Source organism: Arvicola amphibius, chromosome 2, assembly GCF_903992535.2.
Source record: "Arvicola amphibius chromosome 2, mArvAmp1.2, whole genome shotgun sequence".
Classification (NCBI taxonomy): Eukaryota; Metazoa; Chordata; class Mammalia; order Rodentia; family Cricetidae; genus Arvicola; species Arvicola amphibius.
The window spans coordinates 50023498-50043789 of NC_052048.2; the positions used below are offsets into that span (position 1 = coordinate 50023498).

Here is a 20292-nt window from a genome sequence, read left to right on the forward strand (position 1 = left end):
TTTCATGATCAGTGACGGATGTGGGAGGGCCCAGACTATTGAGGGCTATGTCACTCCATGAAGGTGGTCCTTGGAAAGAAAACAGGCCGAGCAAGCTATGTAGAGAAGCCAGTAAGCAGCATCTCTGCATACCTCTCCTGCAGTTATTGCTTCCAGGTCCCTGCCTTGACTTCCTTCAGCAATGGACTATGATCGGAACATGAAATCCAAATAAAAATGTCCTCCCTGAGATGCTTTTGGTCAGTGTTTACCATAGCAACCGAAAGCAAACTACGACAGTGTCATCCTAAAAATCTGAACACCCCAGAACAAACAATGAAGAATGAACTAAATTTGAGGAAGTGATCTTTCCAATCGTTTTTGTAAATAATCTCAACACAGTGATGGCAATGAGGACGATGAAATGAAGACCTATATATCACCTGATATAAATAGAACCATCAACCCCATCACCTACAGCTACTAAGAGCGGATCAGAAGTGGCCCATGGAATAGATGAGTGGCGGGCCATTAAAACAAGCCACCTAGAAACTGATCCTCACATCCGTTGGCTGAGGAAAAGAACAGGAATTCTCTAGAGAGACGGATAGCCACAGCTCCCATGGGTCTCCAGTGCCTGAACACCAAAAGGTGTCCCGGGACACCTGGAGTGAACACAGGAAACAATTCTCAAGGTTAAAAATCAAAGTGGCAAAAGCTGTAGCAGAGACACAGCTAGAATGGATGCTGCCTTATACAGGAGGCCAAATTGAAAAGTCAGAGCTGGGCTTTTCAAGCCGTTGGCCACTCAGTTCTCAAGACGTGTATCCATCTAAGATACCTCTAAGAGTATGTATCTAAGTAGATCAGTTATCTGGTGTGTACTTCCTTATGAGACTAACCAAGTACGTTTCTTGGCTTAAATAGATTCAAATATTGCATTTGGGATAATTAGAGGAATCCATTGCCATGCACTTTCCAAATATATAAATCAGCCAGAGCTTACTTGTTTTGGCGGGAGGGGTGGGCATGTGCTGGGACACTAGCCAGGTAAAGCGTGTCTCTATTTCAGTTCCAATGCACACTCTAGAAACCTGGCTTTGGAAAACCACTATCCATATTACAGTCTGTTTTATCTTGAGACACTGTCTACCACGCCAGCTCCCTATCAGCTCAGGCTCTAAACCTGTAAGCACTCTACTGCAATGGAGAAGACATGCAAATCCAAGCTCACACCAGGGCCCATAATTTCATAATCTGTTACTGAAGAGATTCGCGCACTACAGTTTTCAAAGAATATGCTAGAAAAGGGAAAGTTGATAAAGAACAGGAAATGGGAATTCAATTTCAACCATCATGCAAGACTGACTAGAAGAAATGAAGGTCACAGCCTTTAGGAGGATAAATTTGTGCTGCACAACTGAGAATCTGGATGCTTCCAGCTTGAAAATGCCTCTCCTTGAAGCCTGGGAAAGCAGAATGTTAGAAGCCGGAAACTGCACACATTCATCAAAACCACCTCACAATAGGTAAGGGTTTTATTTTATTTTGCTACAAATTCGCCGACAATAATGTGAATCGTGAATTTAATAAGCCTTGCATGAATAATGCTTGATTGCATCTTTACTTTTTATTAGATAGCTAAAAGGTCATATTCAAAGGCTAATTTCATAGAATGCCTGTGGGGGCCATTAAAATATATACCTCCCCCAGCCCTTTACCTCAAATGGGCCAATTTCTAATGGATAAAAATTGTATATTTGTTGACCAGTTTGCTGACGTGGCAGATAACATGGTAGGAAAGACTTGGAAATTATCTGTTAGCTGTTATCTCTGAGAGGGGAGGCAGGGGAGGGGGGAGACCAAAGGCTGAAACAGAGATCAGCTGACTTGTAGTTCATAAGAGGATTAACCATTGCTTTTTTTCCCTGAGACTGGTAAAGCACACAAAGAATATGTTTTCATAAAAACAACTGACCCTTTGTCTTTCTAGTATCATTGAACTTGACACTTCCAGTCACTGTGCATCAGAGCCCATGGAGAGATCGTCCACAGTGGAGGGTCACACGCGCCGCACATCTTGCCTTAACAGCTATTGGGATCTTATATGCACGACCATGAAAGATGCTCCACCCCACCCCCGGTGCTCGAAGCTCAAAATTTTCCGCCGAGGTCTCAGAATCTCATATATCCCATTCCTCACAAGCAAAGCTAACTATCTCAGTTCCAATATCCCTTTGTACAATTCAGTTCATTTCTCTAGAAACCTTAGTTTGGTGAAATTAACCAACGGAAACGCTTAGGAAAGGAAGCAAAGGGCGAGAGGAGTCCTTTAACTTCTCTACGAGAATATTTTGCAACATATGAGAAAACGGAAAGGTGTGAAAATATATGATGCAGATTAACATGCAATTGTACTCACGGATCATTTGACTTGGGAATCAAAGTACCTAGTTCTTTAATGCGGTCATTTATGTTAAATCTTCTTCTTCGTTCAACTTCAAGAAAAGAGCATGGGAGAGGGCCATTAGTAGCAGCGGCACACAGGCGTTCAGCACATCTCGTTAAAGGCATGTGCACACTGACCTTACCAGCCAGGACAATGTAAACTTGAACCTGCGTCCCCCTGTGCTTATCTTACATTGGGGTGCTAAAGGGTAATGAACGTTAAGAAGAAACGAGCTGCTTTCAGAGTGCTCTCATTTACAAAGCTCTGAGCTATGCAATTTCGACACTGGATTCTGTACTAACCCTGAAAATCTGGGCTGCATCCTGAGCTACACAACAAAATTGGACGAATCTGCATTGTGCTTGTTTAACGAGAGAGAAAACAAATTTGTACTGACAAGATGTGCACAGATCTGCAATGACACAACGAAACATCCAGCAGCCCCAGTTTTCCACTAGTTGGGCAGCACACGCCTGACAGGCACAGCAGCAGAATTACTTTTAGTGGTAAACCTTGAGTTTTACATAACTTTTACTAATCGTATGAAACCGCTCTGATTTTGATTTCCTTTTAGCACATAAAATAGCAAAATGTTTGCTTTTGCTCACGGAATACACAAAAACAACTCCTCCAGCCAAGGACTGACAAAAAATAAATATACAAGCTACACATGTAATTTTAGATTCCTTAGTGGCCTTGCTAAACTTGTAGAAAGAAAGACATTAAATTAACTTTAATATTTCATTAAATCCATTCTCTCTAAGCCATCATCCTTTTAGCAGGCAATAAATCTTTAAAAATTAAATTAGAAGGTGCACATTCTTTTCTTCACACTAAGCTTTAGAAATCAAAATATTTTACACTTCAGCATATATATGTGCTAGGCAAGTGTCTTCCCAGCCAGGCTTCCCAGGCCAGTGCAGCCCAATATGAGCTAACCACAGTCTAGATGCTCTAGGCATTGAATGGCAAGTAACTACCATACAGGACAACGCACATCATTTCGCTACACTGTGCATCCTGAGAGCATCTCCATCCTGTGATCTATGTCACACGGGCTATCAGGATTCCTAAGTGAGGTCATGTCAACCCTTAACCCTTCCCCTATCACTTCCCATTTTATCCATGGAGAAGTTAAGTCCTTGAGGATCCTCCAAGGATCCAGTGGGCCCTGCCCTGCTGGTAGCACTTTTTGCTCCTCTTTGCAATGTGACAGCATCTTTCCTGGCCATTCACCTGTGTTCTTTCTGCTTTGTCCCCGCTGACTCCACTATTCCTACAACCAAGCCAGATATGCATTGGCCACATTCATATGTGCTCCCATTTGCCCAGAACACTCTTCCTCCAGGCCCCTAAAGAGCCATTTCCCCCTGTCAGGAGCAACTCAAGTTTACCTATATGAGTTCCCAGGTTGTCCCATTTAAAATGACCCACTATCCCCATGCCTCTTACAACACTACATTCCCTGGGCTCCATTTCATCTTCTCACAAAACTCTGAATCTAATACTTATTATTCACCTATTATTTTCACTGTTGCATTCCAGGCAACAGCATGAGCCTGGCACATAGTGTACCCAAAGTGTCTTGACAGCAGGGCTACACTAAAACATCCCGAGCCTGCCTCTCCTCGCTTGCCTGCACACCTGTGGGCTCTTGCACTGTCGCCATTTGGAGATGCCACATTTACCTTTCATGTAGGAGCTTCCTCTTCCGATATGTTATATAGAAGTGAGATAACTTTACAAAACTCCTTTTAAAGAACACCCTAAAGTGCATGAAGGTAAAGGTTAAAGGAACCCCTAACACCGCTCAGCATCTATATGCCTGGGGCAACTGTCACAGATAAGCTGGCTCCTAGATTTTGTCCTGGGTACCCCCACATCCCTCCTGTGTGACATCTATCGCCATCCTTCTTGTTTCTCTCAGTGATTAGTATGCGGCACCTGACGTGTCACTTGGATGTGCCTACTGGTAGGAAACCTGTTTGGCAAAAGCTCCTGGTATCAAACTGGCACTCAGTAACTTGCAAGGGTTGAAAGAAAGACTGAATACGTGAAGGCGTCTGTTTGCACATCTCAGCTAGTGTTTTCAGAAGCTAAATCCTAGGGAGGGAGGGCTGAGTCATGGTCAACAGGACCCAGGAGTTAGACAAGACTCAAGAACTCCATCTTAGAGTCAACCCCATCTGCAATTTACTGACAACCTTGAACGAGAAGGCTCTGGTGGGGCCTTGAACACAGCACTGTTCTCGATAGGATCCAACTTCATTTCCATTTCCTGTTTCAGTTATGTGATGTTTAGATACTACATCATTATTTTACTTCTGGGGTTTTAAGAGAAGGACTGGCTTTGAGTAAAATTATTGGAAATCTGAGGGAAATGTTTGAGCTGCAAGTTCAGATCATTAGTTTAAAAATGGCAAAAGCTTCTCAAATCAAAGCCAAAAATGGGGAGAGTGGTAGCAATGAGAGTTGGCACGCCAGGCATGGAGCCTCACCAGGGCAAGTCTCAGTGCCCAGCCCAGAGAAGTCAACCTCGTGTGCACAGGAGGTCAACATAACATGTTCCCGGGACAATGGACTTGAGAAACTAGCAACAATACAAAAACACAATGGTGAAACAACTAAGAACAAAGTCATGAAACCCTGTCTTGGAAACAAACAAACAAAAAGAACAGAGTCATGTTATAGAAAAATACTATGTTTTTTTTAAAGAAATTAACATCACGTTCTTAGCACATACTGTTCAAATAAATAACTAGCAAGCAGCAGCAGACTACGAATGCTATGATATGACGGATTAAAACACACAAAGCAATGCTTTTCATTCTCTGTGTGCACCTAATTTCACAGGAAACAGTAGGGGAAAGCAATGCCTAACCGAAAACAAGCAATGTCTTTATTCGGTGGTTAGGGCAGAATGTGGCTCTTCTCTTTTCTCTTTTCTTTTAAATCAAAAGCAAGGTTTCTATACATGACTCGTGTTCTCAAAAATCAATTCAGAAAAAAAAAGTAAATAGAGAATTTTATGCTACTTTCAACTTCAACCTCTAACTAAATCTTCCTTTTCTCTGCAGGGTCTCTATTAACTGCGTCGCTTAAATATAAGCTTTCCCAGGACAAGGCTTCAGGAGTTTATGAAGAGTAAACCCAATGCATAAAAATATTCTAATGTTACGTAATATTTTAGAGAAACAGATAAACATCATAAATTCGGGGGACTGCTTCACCCACTATGCCCTTTACATGTGTTTCTTTCTTCTGCTTTTGTCTTCTATTTTTTAAACTTTGAAATATCATTGTAAAAAGTGGATACCAAATCCTCTTTTGCTAATATGTTCCAGTGTGAGCAGTACTCATAATTGAGTAGTTGGGGATCAAGACTCCCTTTACACACATACACACACACACACACACACACACACACTACAACTATTAACACAAATAAACAAATGTAGAAAATCTTCAAAACTAGAAAACATATGTGTGTGTATACATGCAAACATATATAAAACATATGTTTGGTATGAAATAAAATCTCTCTGAAATACTCTCAATGCGCATTTAACAACTAGACAAATAACTTTCCTCTGAAATTAATGAAAGCAACTTTTCGATACACGAAGAATGCCGACTTTAAGGTCAAACGGATGTAAATCAAGCAAACTTACTCAAGTTGTGATTGTCCTTTTTTTGCCTCTCTTTGGCCAATGCTCTTGCTTCAGACTCTGTGGGGAAAATACACGCTGTGCACGTGAATGAAGTCATTAGAAACTGGAACTGTTTGGGGGACACAGCAACGTCAATCACAAAGCCTCTCTTCAGAACACGTGAAGCTTACCTCCTTGGAGTCTAATGAAAATGACACTTTCCAAGTTATAACGTCTACTTCTTCTAACACTACACATGTCAAATCTCTGCCAAGCTAACTTCCCACAAACAAGATGAAGTGACACACAAGTCTATATTCCAGTACTAAAAAGAGTAGCACAAATAGAAACGATTTGATGTCATATCATTTTTAATTTTATTTATTTATTATTTATTTATGTGCAAAAGTGTTTGCCTGTGTCTATGTGCATGTATTGTGTGTGTGCAATCACCATGCCAGCCAGCAGGGGGCATCAGATCCTCTGAAACTTGAGTAGCGAATAGTTGCGAGCCACCATGTGGGTGCTCTTAAGCACTGAGAACATATTCTGTGATTGGGAGTTATTTTCAGGACAAATAACTTCTCAGTGTTTTTATGACTTTGTAATACAGTGGCATGAAAACTGGGGGGATGCTCCATGGCCTCTGACTAGCTCGTGAGACTGATGTGAAGGCAGGTTCTGTCAGAGTGTGCCATGACGCTTAGGAGTTACTACGTATGTATTCTTTGTCTGTCTATAAAACAGGGTCTAGATGCAGTTGGTGCCAATTCCATTCGAAAAGCTGTATTTGAATAGCAACTTATGTGATATTTAGGTGTCAAGAATTTTTTTCTTGCCTTGTGAAGAACAAATAGAAGATCCAACCATGCTGTTTATTGATTCTAAGACTTACTATACCGTGTTAGTTTCCTTTCAAAAGTGACACATGAAATAGTACGCTAAAGACGTAGCATTATACCATAAAATAGCGAGATTTACAGCTTCTGAGACAAATTTATTCACCACATTAAACTGTATGTATATAGGATAAATGTGAACACCCACGCCGCATTGCACTGCAATAGTCAGAGGCTGCACAGAATGTGGATTAATTAATACTACATCACTCAGTGATAGTACAGCCTTCTTGGTCTAGGCAAAGCCAGTCTGTGAAGTTCATAGCACACTACAATCACCATGTGATCTATTTCCCAGAACATGCCGTGCTCATCATGAAACTCCTCATTGCAGATGCATGTATGTAGACAGAATTAAAATTAGAATCCGCTAAATTCAGATGGTCAGTTCAAGTCATTCTCTCTCCCTTTCTCACGCAGAAGGATAAAAAGGTTTTACTTTTCATGGCTGCTTAATAATTTATTTTATGTTTTTGCTCTTGATAGTTTTTGCTAATTAATAAATTACCATTAAACCCCAGTTAATTCCTTCTTTAAAAAAAGTTTTCTGTTACAATTTTCTGAAATAGTTTCTGCAGTAATGCCTTTGGACAGGCTAGGAATCTTTACAACAAATCCATTTGCCATATTTTTACCCCACCCCCAGTTCTGCAAGAGGCAAGAACTAAATAATAAAAAGGGATTTGGGGCAAGGACCATAAAATCCACCATGGTAGAATGCCAGTTCTAATACAGTTTCTGTCATGTTTTATTGGTCAAATGCCTTCCCTAAAGCATCAAAGAAAGTGGCAAGATAGGTAATTTCACACTTGCCTCTAGAGCAAACATTCTGATGGCTCCATTTTATGATTTATTTCTCCTTCTATAATAAATCTCTTGTACATGATACAGTAAAAAGAGTGGGCAGCATCTAAAGATGTGAGAAATAAATTCTTTCCTCGATCCCAAATGTGGCCTTGAATGGCAAACAAAATTCAAAGCAGGGTTCTCCGACTCTAATCTCCAGGGGCATGGGTAGGGGAGAGGACCTTTACGGGGGACAGTACTACCTTACACCCCCAACCAGCGTGTCTAGCAGCCACGGACAAAGGTACTCAGCACACACTGGAAACTGTATTCTAACATCTTAATGTCACATGTTAAATCACCGCACAAAGCCTCGGGGACCACAGGCACTAGCTGCACAGGAAGCACTGCTGCTACATTGATAATGCTGTCCACTGAGGAACAGAGCAGTGTATCATGGTAAGAGGCATACATGCTAGGTACATACCTGTGAGCTCCCTTTTTATGTTAGGAAGGTTGGCTGGGCAAGAGTTGCTGATGGTGAGGCCTGGGGGTGGCAGGCCCTGGTTGCTGTATAGGTCGATCAAATTTCCGGAAACAGGTAACTAGACACAGACAAGAAGAGCAATGAGTTGATGAATGACTGCTGAGTGTTTTTTAACAAAACTCACAGCCTATTCCAAGCTTTGTGTGAAGGACATTCTTTGCTATAAAGTGCTGTGTTTTAAAACCAGGAAAGTATGCACATCCATGCAGAATCACACATTCTGTTTATGCAGAGAGAAGGAAGGATGGCCTCGCGCTGACTACCGTCTGGTGGGCGCATTCTAAGCACAGAGCAAGCAAGCAGAATCTGCTACCAAAGCGGCAGATGTCCCAGCAGTGCTGGCTACTCCCATGTAAAATGTGAGATAGGACTGTGTGCGACTTCCATCAAAGTTTGCTTTCTTCCTCCCATCCTTCACCTCTCCCCACTTTTCGCTCTTTCTTTTTATAAAGAAAAGCAACGGCAAATGCTTCCTTTTTGTAAAGCCATGTCCCTTATGGCAAAAGAAAAAGCTGGCTTCCTTGAGATTGAAATTATACCAAGAACCACAAGAGGGAGCCCAAAGACTTTAATAAAAACTTTCCGAGGCTAAGAAAAGGACTAAAGGCATAGTAGCCTTACTAACTTAACTACTCTGAGTGGCACTGTCTTTTCTGATTCTCCTGGGGGTTTTGTAAAGCAGTAAATTCATTTTCATTGTTTCTTGACAATGACGTCAGTTGGCCATGGATTTGCTCATAGCTAGCTGGACACGGTGGAGTCACAAGTTCCTCTTATGGCCTGGAAAACTTCCTACACGTTAGCTGTGCCTTATTCCTTCCATCATAGACCCTCAGCATTTCCAGACAATTACAAAGTCCTTGACAACTGCATCAGCCGCCCATCCCTTAGCTGATCATATGTTCTCTGCTATGTATTAAACACGTACTTTCAGTGTAATTAAAACACAGAGTGACTCAGTATACAGGATTAGCTACCCTCACTTGACAAGCTTGAAAAAGGGTGAAGAAGTTTTACCTTTTAAAATTTTATAATGTTGAAGTGCACATTTATCTTGGGGACAGCACCCAGATACAAACATGCAATTTATTTACGTTTCATTTACATCTTATGAAGTTACAAAAGATAACTTTATACTTTTTTTTAGTTCAACAGCTTTCTTTACTGTGACCTATCTTATACAATCAGATATCAAGTTCTACTTAAGGTATCAGGCTGACACTAAGAAAGTTTTGGATTAGGGGCCAGTGAAATTGACTGAGTAAAGACGCTTGCCCAGCCTGACAACCCTAAGTTCAATCCCTGGAACCAACATGATTGAAGTAGAGAACTGACTTTCAAACTGACCTCTGACCTCCACACGTGTGCTCTAGCCATATCCTCCTATATACACACACACACGTACACACGCACACATGCACACACATACTGCAAAAATAGATAGATAGATGAAGGGATAGATGGACAAATAGAAAACCAAAGTTTTTAAAAGTTTTTTGGATCAGGGGGTTGGAAGAAGGCTCAACGCATAAAATATTTGCTGTTCAAGCATAAAGACCCAAGTGTGGAGCCCCAACACCCATGTAAAATCTAGGTCCATGTTTTTTCCCCTGGTGCTTAAGTGGGAGGGGAAAGAGAAGAATCCTTGAAGTTTACAGCAGCCAGGCAGTCTAGCCTCGTTGGTGAGGTCCCGTGTCTCAAAAAACTAGGATATGGTAGTTAAGGAAGACTTCTGATGCTGGTCTCTGGCCTCCATACAGGCCAGAGCTAAAACCCTAGCTGAAGGGCACTGGACATAAAGCAAGCTCTTTCCTGGTAGGTGTGCTAATAAAACTGTGGCAGGCAGGTGGGGCAGGCAAGTGGGCAGGCCTTGGTGCAGAAGGCAGCACTTAAGGAATCTGCATAAACATAATATACACATCCACACCCTGCACACGCGCCAATGAATAGCACCCCGCTAATTTAAAATGTCCTTGGGCCACATTTCAAGGCCTTCCAGCCAAGGCTCTGATAAAAGGTGACTCTGGTTATTAGCAGTCATTGCTGAGTGGTTCTATTGAGAAACAGGTCACCTCAGGGTCAACCATACTCTTTGTGTGTATGGTTTTGTTCTTGTTCAACTTAACGCGAAGTGGGAGGCATTAGCATGTCGGCATAGAGCACTGTAAAGGGCCAGAAAGATGAAACTTACAAAGCTACGAGGAACTGAAGTCGAAAATTATTTCCCAAGTCCAAATCTTTTTGGGGGAACTTAACGTCTGAACACTGATAAAAACAAGTCAAGTTATGAAGGACTTATGCATTAATAAACCAAGAATACAATTTACAAATTGGAAGCAATGAGCTATAAGATTCATTGAGTGGCTCTAGAAATAGAAACCGTGTGTACATTATGTCCTCATATGCAAACTGGATATGAGCATGCACTTCTCTTATGATGACCATGAGTTAGGGACAAAGGAAAGACAGGTGTTAGGTACAACTAGTTCACAAACAGGGATGATGGCTCATATCTGTGATCCAGGCTTTGAGAAGTTAAGGCTGGAGGATCAGGAATTCAAGGCTATCAGGGGCTACAGGAGATCCTGTCTCAGAAAAAAACAAAGATAAAAGCAAACAAGCCAACTGAAAGAAAGCCTCGAGGTCATCAGAGACTGTCCATTGAAGAGAGTGGAAGGAAGAGAGAAAAGAGAGGGAAGGAAGGGGGAGAGAGAGGAAGGAAGAGAGAGAAGAAAGGGAAGGAAGGAGGACAGAGGAATGAATGGGAAGAGAGAAGAGGAAAAGTAAAACAGGAATGGAGAAGAGGGGAAGAAAAAGGAGGAAAGGAAAAGGGAAAAATTGTAGTTCACTTTCTGGGTTAGAAAAATCCTCTTCTAAACAGTTAAATCAAAACCAGGTCAAAATAACAGCCCTGGCCTACCACAGGAAGAGAGGCATGTTTACTTGGCTGGTCGGCATTTCTGCTGGACTTTCTATACAGAGCGTTCACCTGCTGGACAGGACTTCACTTCCACATACAAGGGTAGTGTAGCTCCAGAGAGCCATAGTCTGGCCAGCTCAGGTGAGGACAAGGCAAGGGTGCTGCTTCCTTTGCTCCAGCCCTGGTCTAAACCGAGTGCACTGGTGCCTCTCACCCACCAAAAGGAATATTTTTCCAAGTAAGTGATCACTGTAAAATGTTATTGTTTTTCTCTGTGGACGGGCCCCATCTCCTCCTCTGAATATAAATTGCGCAGTTAACACAAGAAAACAGGACTTTTATTCTTTGTTTGTGAGAGCACAAGAGGGCCTTGTGCCCTTGGAACAGTTATTTCTAGACCTCAATCCCTTAGGATAGCTCCCTCTCTAAGCGTTCCTTCCATTTTTTTAAACAAGTAATTAACTTGAAACAAAGCATTTCAAAGAATGAAATAAGTAGGGGAAATGCCTATACATGTTAAACTGAACTGTTGGGGGGGGCTTCAGTTGCTTAGTTATTCAACTAACACTACAGAACCCCAAGATGATCAAGAACCGGGGTGGTCCCACTTTGACTGGGAGCCTACTTGTATTAGGCTACTTCCTGTGGATGAAATTTTAAAGTTCTAGTCTCCATTCAAGTGCAGTTGATGCAGCATTTTAAAGACAAGGAAATTGAGGCAGAGGGATCAAATGCCCCACTCAACAGTATATGCCCAAGGGCTCAGGTTACAGCTCAGTGTAGGGCCACTTGCCAGTGTAGGGCCACTTGCATAGTGTTGTGAGGTCTGGGGTTTGACACCCAGCATGGCAAAACAAAATAAAACTAAAAATAAATAAATAAACCTCCGCTGACAGTCTGTTTCTAACCTCTACGTAAGGCGTTCTTTCTCCTTACAGGGAGTTATGTCAGCTGACTGGCCATAGCAAGGCAGGATATACAGTGGGAAAACCAAACTGAGGATACTGGGATGAGAGAGTCGCCAGCAGACAGAGAGAGAGCAAGATGGGTACGTTGTTCTGAATAAGGGTACCACGCCATGTGGCAAAGCATGGGTAAGAAATATGTGTTAATTTAAGTGTAAGAGTTAGGTAGTAACAAGCCTGGGCTGTCAGTCAAGCAATGTGGGATTCCCCTCTGTATGCTATGAATATGTTCTATTACTATGGGTTAATAAAGAAGCTGCTTTGATCGATGGCAGTGCAGAATATAGGTGGGTGGGAAAACTAAATAATGCAGGGAGAAAGAAAAGTAGAGTCAGGCAGTCACCATGTAGCTGCCAAAGGAAGAAGATGCTAGAACCTTACCAGTAAACCGCAAGCCTCGTGGTAAAATATAAAATAATAGAAATGGGTTAATTTAAGATGAAAGAGCTAGCTAGGAATATGCCTGAGTTATTGGACAAGCAGTGTTGCAATTAATATAGTTTCTGTGTGTTTGTTTGGGACTGAATGGCTGCAGCACCAGGTGGGACAGAAACTTTTGTTTACAGTCAAGTATTTGTAATTAATATTGAGTATCCGTGTCTGTAATTTGGGAGCAGGCGGATGGGACAGGAAAACTCTGCCTACAAGCACCAGTTAGAAGGAGAAGGAAAGCTCTGTGTGTGTTCTATTCTACACAAGTGGATGGAGTCATATTAACTGTCTTTAGAAGGGCTGGCAAGCACAGTGCAGCTGGAAGCAAGCTGGGACCTGTGCTAATGTGCAATTCACTGTAAGGTGCACCATGATTATTAAGTAGAGTTTTTCTAACAAGGAGTTTGGCACACTGTTGAGCCTGAATAAATATCAACTGACCAAACCAACACTATCAAAAGTATCTGATCTTGCAACAAACAAATTACAAGGAATAATTTAGACAGCAGGGTTGAATGTAGCTTCTATTTCCAAAGCTAAATGCTATTTATACTTTATCAGCTAAAAAGACAAACTTTTTAAATAGCCCCCTCGCCTTTTTCCAGATATGGGAACAAAGGACGTTAAGGTAGCATGCAAGCTCACAGAGGAAGAACACACGTTGGATTTGAACCCAGGTCAGGTCTTACTTCTCCAGTTCCTTACCTCTGTGTTCCATTGCTTTATTCAAGAGTGGGTACACAACCTTTATTTTTATTTTATGTGCATTGCTGTTTTGCCTGCATGTACGTTTGCATGAGGGTGTTAAGTCTCTGGAACCGGAGTTGAGAGCCACTATGTGGCTCCTGGGAATTAAACTCAGGATCTCTGGAAGAGCAATCTTAACCACTAAGCCATCTCTCTAGCCCCCCAGTACATATCTGTTATTTGAGGTGTCCAAGAAGCAGGGTTTCTCACCATTTTGTATGAATTTGAACAATATGCAAGAGGAAGCTGGTGTACTTAGTATTGGTTTGGATCCAATGACTTCAAAGGTTCCCATTATTGCAAAACTTATATAAAAATTGGTGGTATTTTGAAATAAGTCATTTCGCAGTATTCTTTAGTGTGCCCAGGTATGTATTTATCTACCTGGCAAAAAGGATCACCTCGTCAACAAAATCTCTTTGAGTGACCATACCACTGTTAACTCACGCTGTGAATATCCCCATGTCTTTGAGTCTATTTGTAAATTCCCTAGAGGAAGCTCCATTGTAGTGTCTTATTCATGTTTATCCCAGGATTCTGGCTACTAACAAAATGTGCATCTAATTGGATATAACAGCATGAGAGCTAAGGGTTCCAAGGGAGTCAAAGGACACAGAGAGAGTTTGGCAAAGGTATCTTGATCAGAATTGACGACCCACATAAAAGCCGTGTGTGTGTGTGTGTGTGTGTGTGTGTGTGTGTGTGTGTGTGTATGTGTGTGTGTGTGTGTGTGTGTGTGTGTGTGTGTGGTAGATGGCCTGAAATCCCAGCAGTTGCTCAGGAGGCTAAGACAGACTGTCTTTAGGGTAAGCTGGTTAGCAAGTTCAATCAAATCAATGAGCTCTCGGTTTGGTGAGAAACCTCACCTCAGCAAATGATGAAGTGAGAAACTGAGGGAGACACTCAATGCCACCCTCAGGCCTCCATGTGTTCACACAAGCCACAGATACACAGCCACACACACCACACATGCAAACATAATTACAATCTGAGTTTATGTGGGTTGGAAAGAAACACTAGATCTTTAAGGAGTTTTGAGATTTCAAGGGATAGTCTCACCTCTTAAAAGTCAACTTAGACAAGAGTAAAAGGAAATTGCTACTATATATTTAAAAAAATCACAGGAAAACTAAGTTAACTAAATTTTTGTGTTAATAAATCAATAAGGAATATCTTGTTCCTGGCTGAGGGCATTTACTACTAGAATTTAGCATTTCTGAAACAATGCTTACTGTGTTCAAAAAAATTCACACTGTGCAAAAGTTACCATTTTCGAGCACACAGTCTCTGTGACATATATTCAAACACTCCTTGAAATGGAAATTTTCTCTTGAAAATCAGACTTCAGACCTCCCCAATAACTGCATATACACTGGTGTATGCGTACACACATGTGAATGCGCACGCACACACACACACACACACACACACTCATTCTTACACACATGTATACATGTACCCAGAGAGTGAGAGACAAAAAAAAAAAACCTGGGGATACGGACCAATGACAGATCACTGGCATTGCATTTGTGAGATCCTAGGTTCAACTCTCAGGACTGAAATAGAAAAACACAAAACAAACAAACAAACACAAAGAGAACTTGGGCTCCCGGACCCATAGCTGAATCACAGTGCTCCTAAGACCCTTGAGCAAGCTTCTTAACTTCTGAAATCTAAATGACTTGCTTGAGAATAATTACTACTAATACATATCTCAGCGGATCTGTGTGAAAATATACTGAGTCGAGAAAAAAGGGAGTGGACAGCGAATGACCTCGAGATTTTCTCGGAAAACAAAACAAGTAGGCCATCAATACCGTATTTGCCATTTGCAAGGCTGGATCCATCAAGCCCAAGATTTCTTCATTATAACTTGATTCCAGGCTGATGATATCATCGATTACATCATCCATCTGTAGAGAAAAGAGCCACAGAAGAGAAAAAGGAATGAGAAACAGGTACAGGGCCAAGCCTAAAAGGACCGTTTGGGTCACTTCTTACCTAAAGTAACAGTGATCTTTAGGTGGTGTCTAAGGAGAAACTGTTCTCTCCCCCACTAAAGTCAAGACCTTACTGAAACTTGCCGACAAGAGAGGGCAATGGAAGCTTTACTTAGAGCTGGCATTTCGGCCGTTACTGGGCATCGAGAGCTGAGCTTGGGCGGATCCTTGAGGTACATTTACTCTGGCAATCACCCTGTGGAGGTAGGGGGCTCTAATGGGGCAGCTGCCATCCAGGCGAGAGAATGAGAAGCGGCCTGTTTAGAGTCACACCGCAAGCAGAGCCAGGTTGTGATTTAACCTAAGTTTCCACCACTATGTTGAACTGCTTGCCCTTTCCACTGGAAAGATGAGCCAGGGAACGCCACTTGCACGAAAGCCACTTCTTCCCTTTTTCCTTTCCCGCAGCCTTCTAGGAGAAGGACAACAAGCGGGGTTCTTAGCCCTTGTGTTCCACAGGGGCCCCCTGGCCACTGGCTGGCCCTACAAGGATGGCAAAGTGACTTGCTAAGCAGGCACCTCTCTGTACAGCTGCCAGTGAGCCGGGTACTCCCGGAGGAGCGCACGGGGACGAGGTTATCATCACAGCCGTGGAGCTGACATTCCCACTAGATCAATTTCATTGCTGAAGTACCAAAACATCAGTTAGCATCATAAACAACGGTGATTACATGCGCCTTGCCGCAGTGGCGGAGTCTGTGGGAATATTTCCTTGTAAACACCTTAGGTTTGGTGGCTGGCTGGTGTGTGTGTGCCTGGGTCTGAACGGTGAGCAAGATTCACAGTGAGATCTAATGGCCAGGGGCACTCCTGTGTTCACCTGCTCCTCTCATTAAAGAGGCTTCAGCATCACGAGGCTTGGGTTCAGATCTGTTTGTCCCCTCTTCCTGGAGAAAGGGCAAAGCCTCCAACTGTCAGAAATCTCAGTGTGCCAGCCTATCAAATGGTGACAATAATGTAGACTGTCTCAGTGTGCCAGCCTATCAAATGGGGACAATAATGTATACTGTCTCAGTGTGCCAGCCTATCAAATGGGGACAATAATGTAGACTGTCTCAGTGTGTCAGCCTATCAAATGGGGACAATAATGTATACTGTCTCAGTGTGCCAGCCTATCAAATGGGGACAATAATGTATACTGTCTCAGTGTGCCAGCCTATCAAATGGGGACAATAATGTAGACTGTCTCAGTCTCACTGGGGACCTATGAGGTGTCAGGAGAAGCCTTCTAACTTGTTCAGAATGTCAGGAATGCAGTAAACTCTGAAGAATGATCTTACCAAGTGATTCCTCTGAGGAATAGCGGTCAGATCTGAGTAGATGCCAGCATGCCGTGTTAGTTTCTATTTCTAGGCACACCAGCCTTATTTGCTTGTCATAGAAGACTTTATGACCAAGTTGATGAATGGGAAAATAGGCTGGGGACTCATAGACAACTTTTCTTTATACATTTTGACTTTAGTTTTAGGGGAGCAAAATTAGTGTCCTTGATGTATCATTAAAATATTCTATACTCTATTATACACAGAAAGGCAAAAAAATTGTTTATATTATATTCTCTCTCGTATATCTGAATAAGTACAACAATAAACGGTGCCATTTACTCACTAAGTAGAATTTAAATAATGATCTTCAATTGTTTTGGAAGTGCTCATTGGCTATTATTAACTTAATAAAGCTTCATAATACATGGAACAGGTGGTTCCATTCACAAAAATAATAAAGAGATCGACACAGCTTGGTTTCAAAAGTATGGTTTAGAAGCCGGTACAGTGCTACACAACATGTGCTGGTGATTTCTGCAAATTAACTAAATCACCATGCATTTTATTTACAACAATATATGTATCTTACCCTCTCCTTATGACTGTAGGCAACTTAAGGGGCACATATATATAAGCTTCTTAGTTGTTACCTAGTCATTCATGAGTTACTATGGAAAAAAATGTGTCTGTTCATAGCCTTTTCTATGAAAAAAAGAATCAATGGGAGGAAAAAAGTCCCTGAAGTCATCAGGAGGTGTGATCATTCACAAATATAGATTCTCATTGTAAAGTGTTACATCCGCGGCCTGCCGAGTCATTCAGTACCTGCATGCACGACGCTCGAGAGTGCGTGTTCATACCTGGGCACTCACTCTCTGCCCTGCTCTGCTCTTCAAACTTATAAAACGCCTGCAGAAACATAAGCAAAGACAGCCCATGACTGGGGTTTGCAAAGGCCTTTCCAATAGCACATTCACAGGGCAACGAAATGGACAGAGCTTTGGAACAAGCTGCTAACCGAGGAACAGAGTAAGGGTCTTGGGTAAGCATATGACAGGCATGGGTAGGCAGAGGAAATGTCCCTCCAGGGACTCAAATCAACCAAATGCTACGGTCACTTCTGAACGCACAGAAACGCTTCGATATATAATAAAAGTCTACTAAAATGAGACACAGTCTCATAATTTAGAAACGACAGACACCCCATCACAGCAGTGCCCCCAGGTATTTTTATGCTCCAAATTTTGATGCAGAAATTAGCTTGAGGGTTTAAGTCTTGTCTCCAATCCAGCTTTACCAAAACGGATTTACCAGGCAGCAATTAATTATGAAACTGCCTGGATGTTGTAGTAAGCCTTGCTTTTCCTCTCTAATCCTCATGTGCCACACTGTTCAAATCCACCCATACACATTCCATGCGTTTTCTTTCTCCAACTCCTTTGAAAATAAAAATAATACCCCAGACACTCACAGCAAACAGAACTTCTAAGTCTCCTGCCCCACACCTTTTCTATTTTTGCTTTCCCTTTTCCGCCTCCCCTTCTCCTCTCTGCATTTTCACTGCTTTGCAAATCGGAAGGCATAGAAAGGAAGAGAATACTCGACTAAGGAAAGAGATGGGAGTTAAGGAAGCATCCCCACCTCCACATTCTGCCTCGAGCAAGTCAGGTCTCCTGCCGTGTGCAATAAACACAGTAACCTAGTGCTGCTGACCAGAGGCTGAGACGTAAATGGTCAGGTCACACCAGGAACTGGGGACAGAGGCCAGTGAGGATGACTGGGTGGACAACAGACAGTCCGTCAGGGAGGGAGAGAGGAGCATCCCAGAGACAGTTAATGGAGTGTAAGAAGCAGAGGAGGAGACGTGATTTACCTCTTTTTCACAGTTGGAGTTAAGAGTGAGCATAGCCATGGGGCTGTTGGGTGCGCTGCTCCCCGGCACTGGTGGCATGGCGTGGTCGCCAGGCTGGTTTGGACATGGTGAGCTCAGGACTTGGCTGGCATGTTTATTTGCTAACGTGGTAGAAAGGTACTGCTTTACCTGGTGCCTCTGGGCTTGCTGTATGTGGTACTTGGTGGGGTTTTCCAGGTGGGTCTGCACCTGAGCATGGCCATGGAGGAAGAGAAGATAGCAGGGTTATTCTGGGCTTTCAAACCACTCTTCCTGTAGCATACATTGTGAGACTGACCAGTCCACCAACAGAACAGATTATCAATTCCTGTACGGTACCAGGAGGGCACTGTGCTAAAGGATTTTGAGAGGACTGAATTTGAGGGTCTAACTCGCAGGATTTAGAACTCTTAGGACCCAACATGATAACTATCCCGGTTGACTTCCATAATGATTAATTTCTTATCTCCTTCAATCCTAGCGCCCTTCTTCTCACGGATAATTGTTAAAATTTGAAAGTATAGATGAGGCAAGAATCTCCACAACACACCAGAAAGAATTTAGAAAAATCAAAATAACAAACTGTAAAACACACAATTCAGTTTATCTCACTTCCCTTGGCAAATAGAATAGCTTTCCGTTAAAACACACATGTGTGCAGACACCCATACACACACACACACACAACAATCATACTCACATATACAAAAAACACACATACATTCACACGCACACGCACGCATGCACACACACACACACACACACACACAAAAGCCACGCATAAAAGTCACACACAAAATTCTTAAACTACTATGAAATGGTTATAGAAAGTAATCAGAAACATTGCCACATTTAAATCAAGGAGTTAAAGGTTAATTCCTTTATAATATAATTATTCAAGATTCTAATTATGAACGGGCTCAGTGGAAAAAGTAATCCACATGAAGCAGTTCCTTCCGAGTGCATAGCACTGCATGTATATGTTTTTAAAGGCATGGCTATTAATTTGTGAGCCAACATGCCATCTGTTGTTCTTTCCCACAAACATCAACAAGGAATTAGGTATGTTTTTTTAAATAAACAAAATCAGTGACACTCAATTATAATTCATCTTATACACTCTAAACAAGAGCTGGTGGAGAGAATGCAGGGAGCTGCTAGGGAAACAAGAATCCAATGCTGTTCCCCATGCCTAAAACTATTCTAAATTATTTCTTAGGGCATCAGAAAAGAAACAGCATTAACAGAGCATATCTGTTCTTATTGCCAACAGGGTACTTAGTGAAGTAACAGCGAAGAGACGAATTAGCCCATTTATACCCTTGCCATTCAGGCTCCGGGGGGGATAAGCAGGGAGGCTCACCTGGTAGTGACTGTACTCTAGCATTTCCAGCATAGCAACGTCCCGGGCGACCCCAAGCCAAGGCGACAGGGTAGACTACTTATTCCTCCTCCCTCTACTTTCTGTAATTCCGACTCGAAGAGCGGCTGGCGTAGAGAAGGCACCATAAACAAGGCATCCCGAGGCACCGCCGGAAACGTTATCACAGCACACAGCTTATAATAACCTAAGCTAATTAGTTATGCGTGTAAAAAAAAAGCTGTTCTCTCACAGGGGACTTTTTTTTTTAATTCCTACTAGTTTGGGCTTAAATATTGATATCAGTTTCCCCCCCTGGCTTGACGTCATGCTTTTTTTCATAGATATAAAAGAACCTTTTAAAAGGATGAGCTATCAAAGTCGAGCTTACTGTCAGATCAA

The 20292-nt window shown here is 42.2% G+C and overlaps 1 protein-coding gene across 4 annotated transcripts in view; it reads right to left on the minus strand.

The window, feature by feature from the left end:
* Positions 1 to 20292, minus strand: part of Mitf (melanocyte inducing transcription factor) — a 218683-nt gene that overhangs the window by 5546 nt on the left and 192845 nt on the right. For 2 of the 4 annotated variants that reach the window (XM_038318830.1, XM_038318829.1), the window contains exons 3-8: positions 18513 to 18740; positions 17465 to 17548; positions 15192 to 15287; positions 8251 to 8368; positions 6100 to 6156; positions 2402 to 2477 (exon numbers count right to left, since the gene is read on the minus strand). In XM_038318830.1, coding sequence (XP_038174758.1) covers positions 2402 to 2477; positions 6100 to 6156; positions 8251 to 8368; positions 15192 to 15287; positions 17465 to 17548; positions 18513 to 18740 — 659 coding nt within the window. Of the gene's footprint in view, positions 1 to 2401; positions 2478 to 6099; positions 6175 to 8250; positions 8369 to 15191; positions 15288 to 17464; positions 17549 to 18512; positions 18741 to 20292 lie in introns of all 4 variants that reach the window. The other 2 variants (XM_038318828.1, XM_038318827.1) reach the window with 1 other exon arrangement.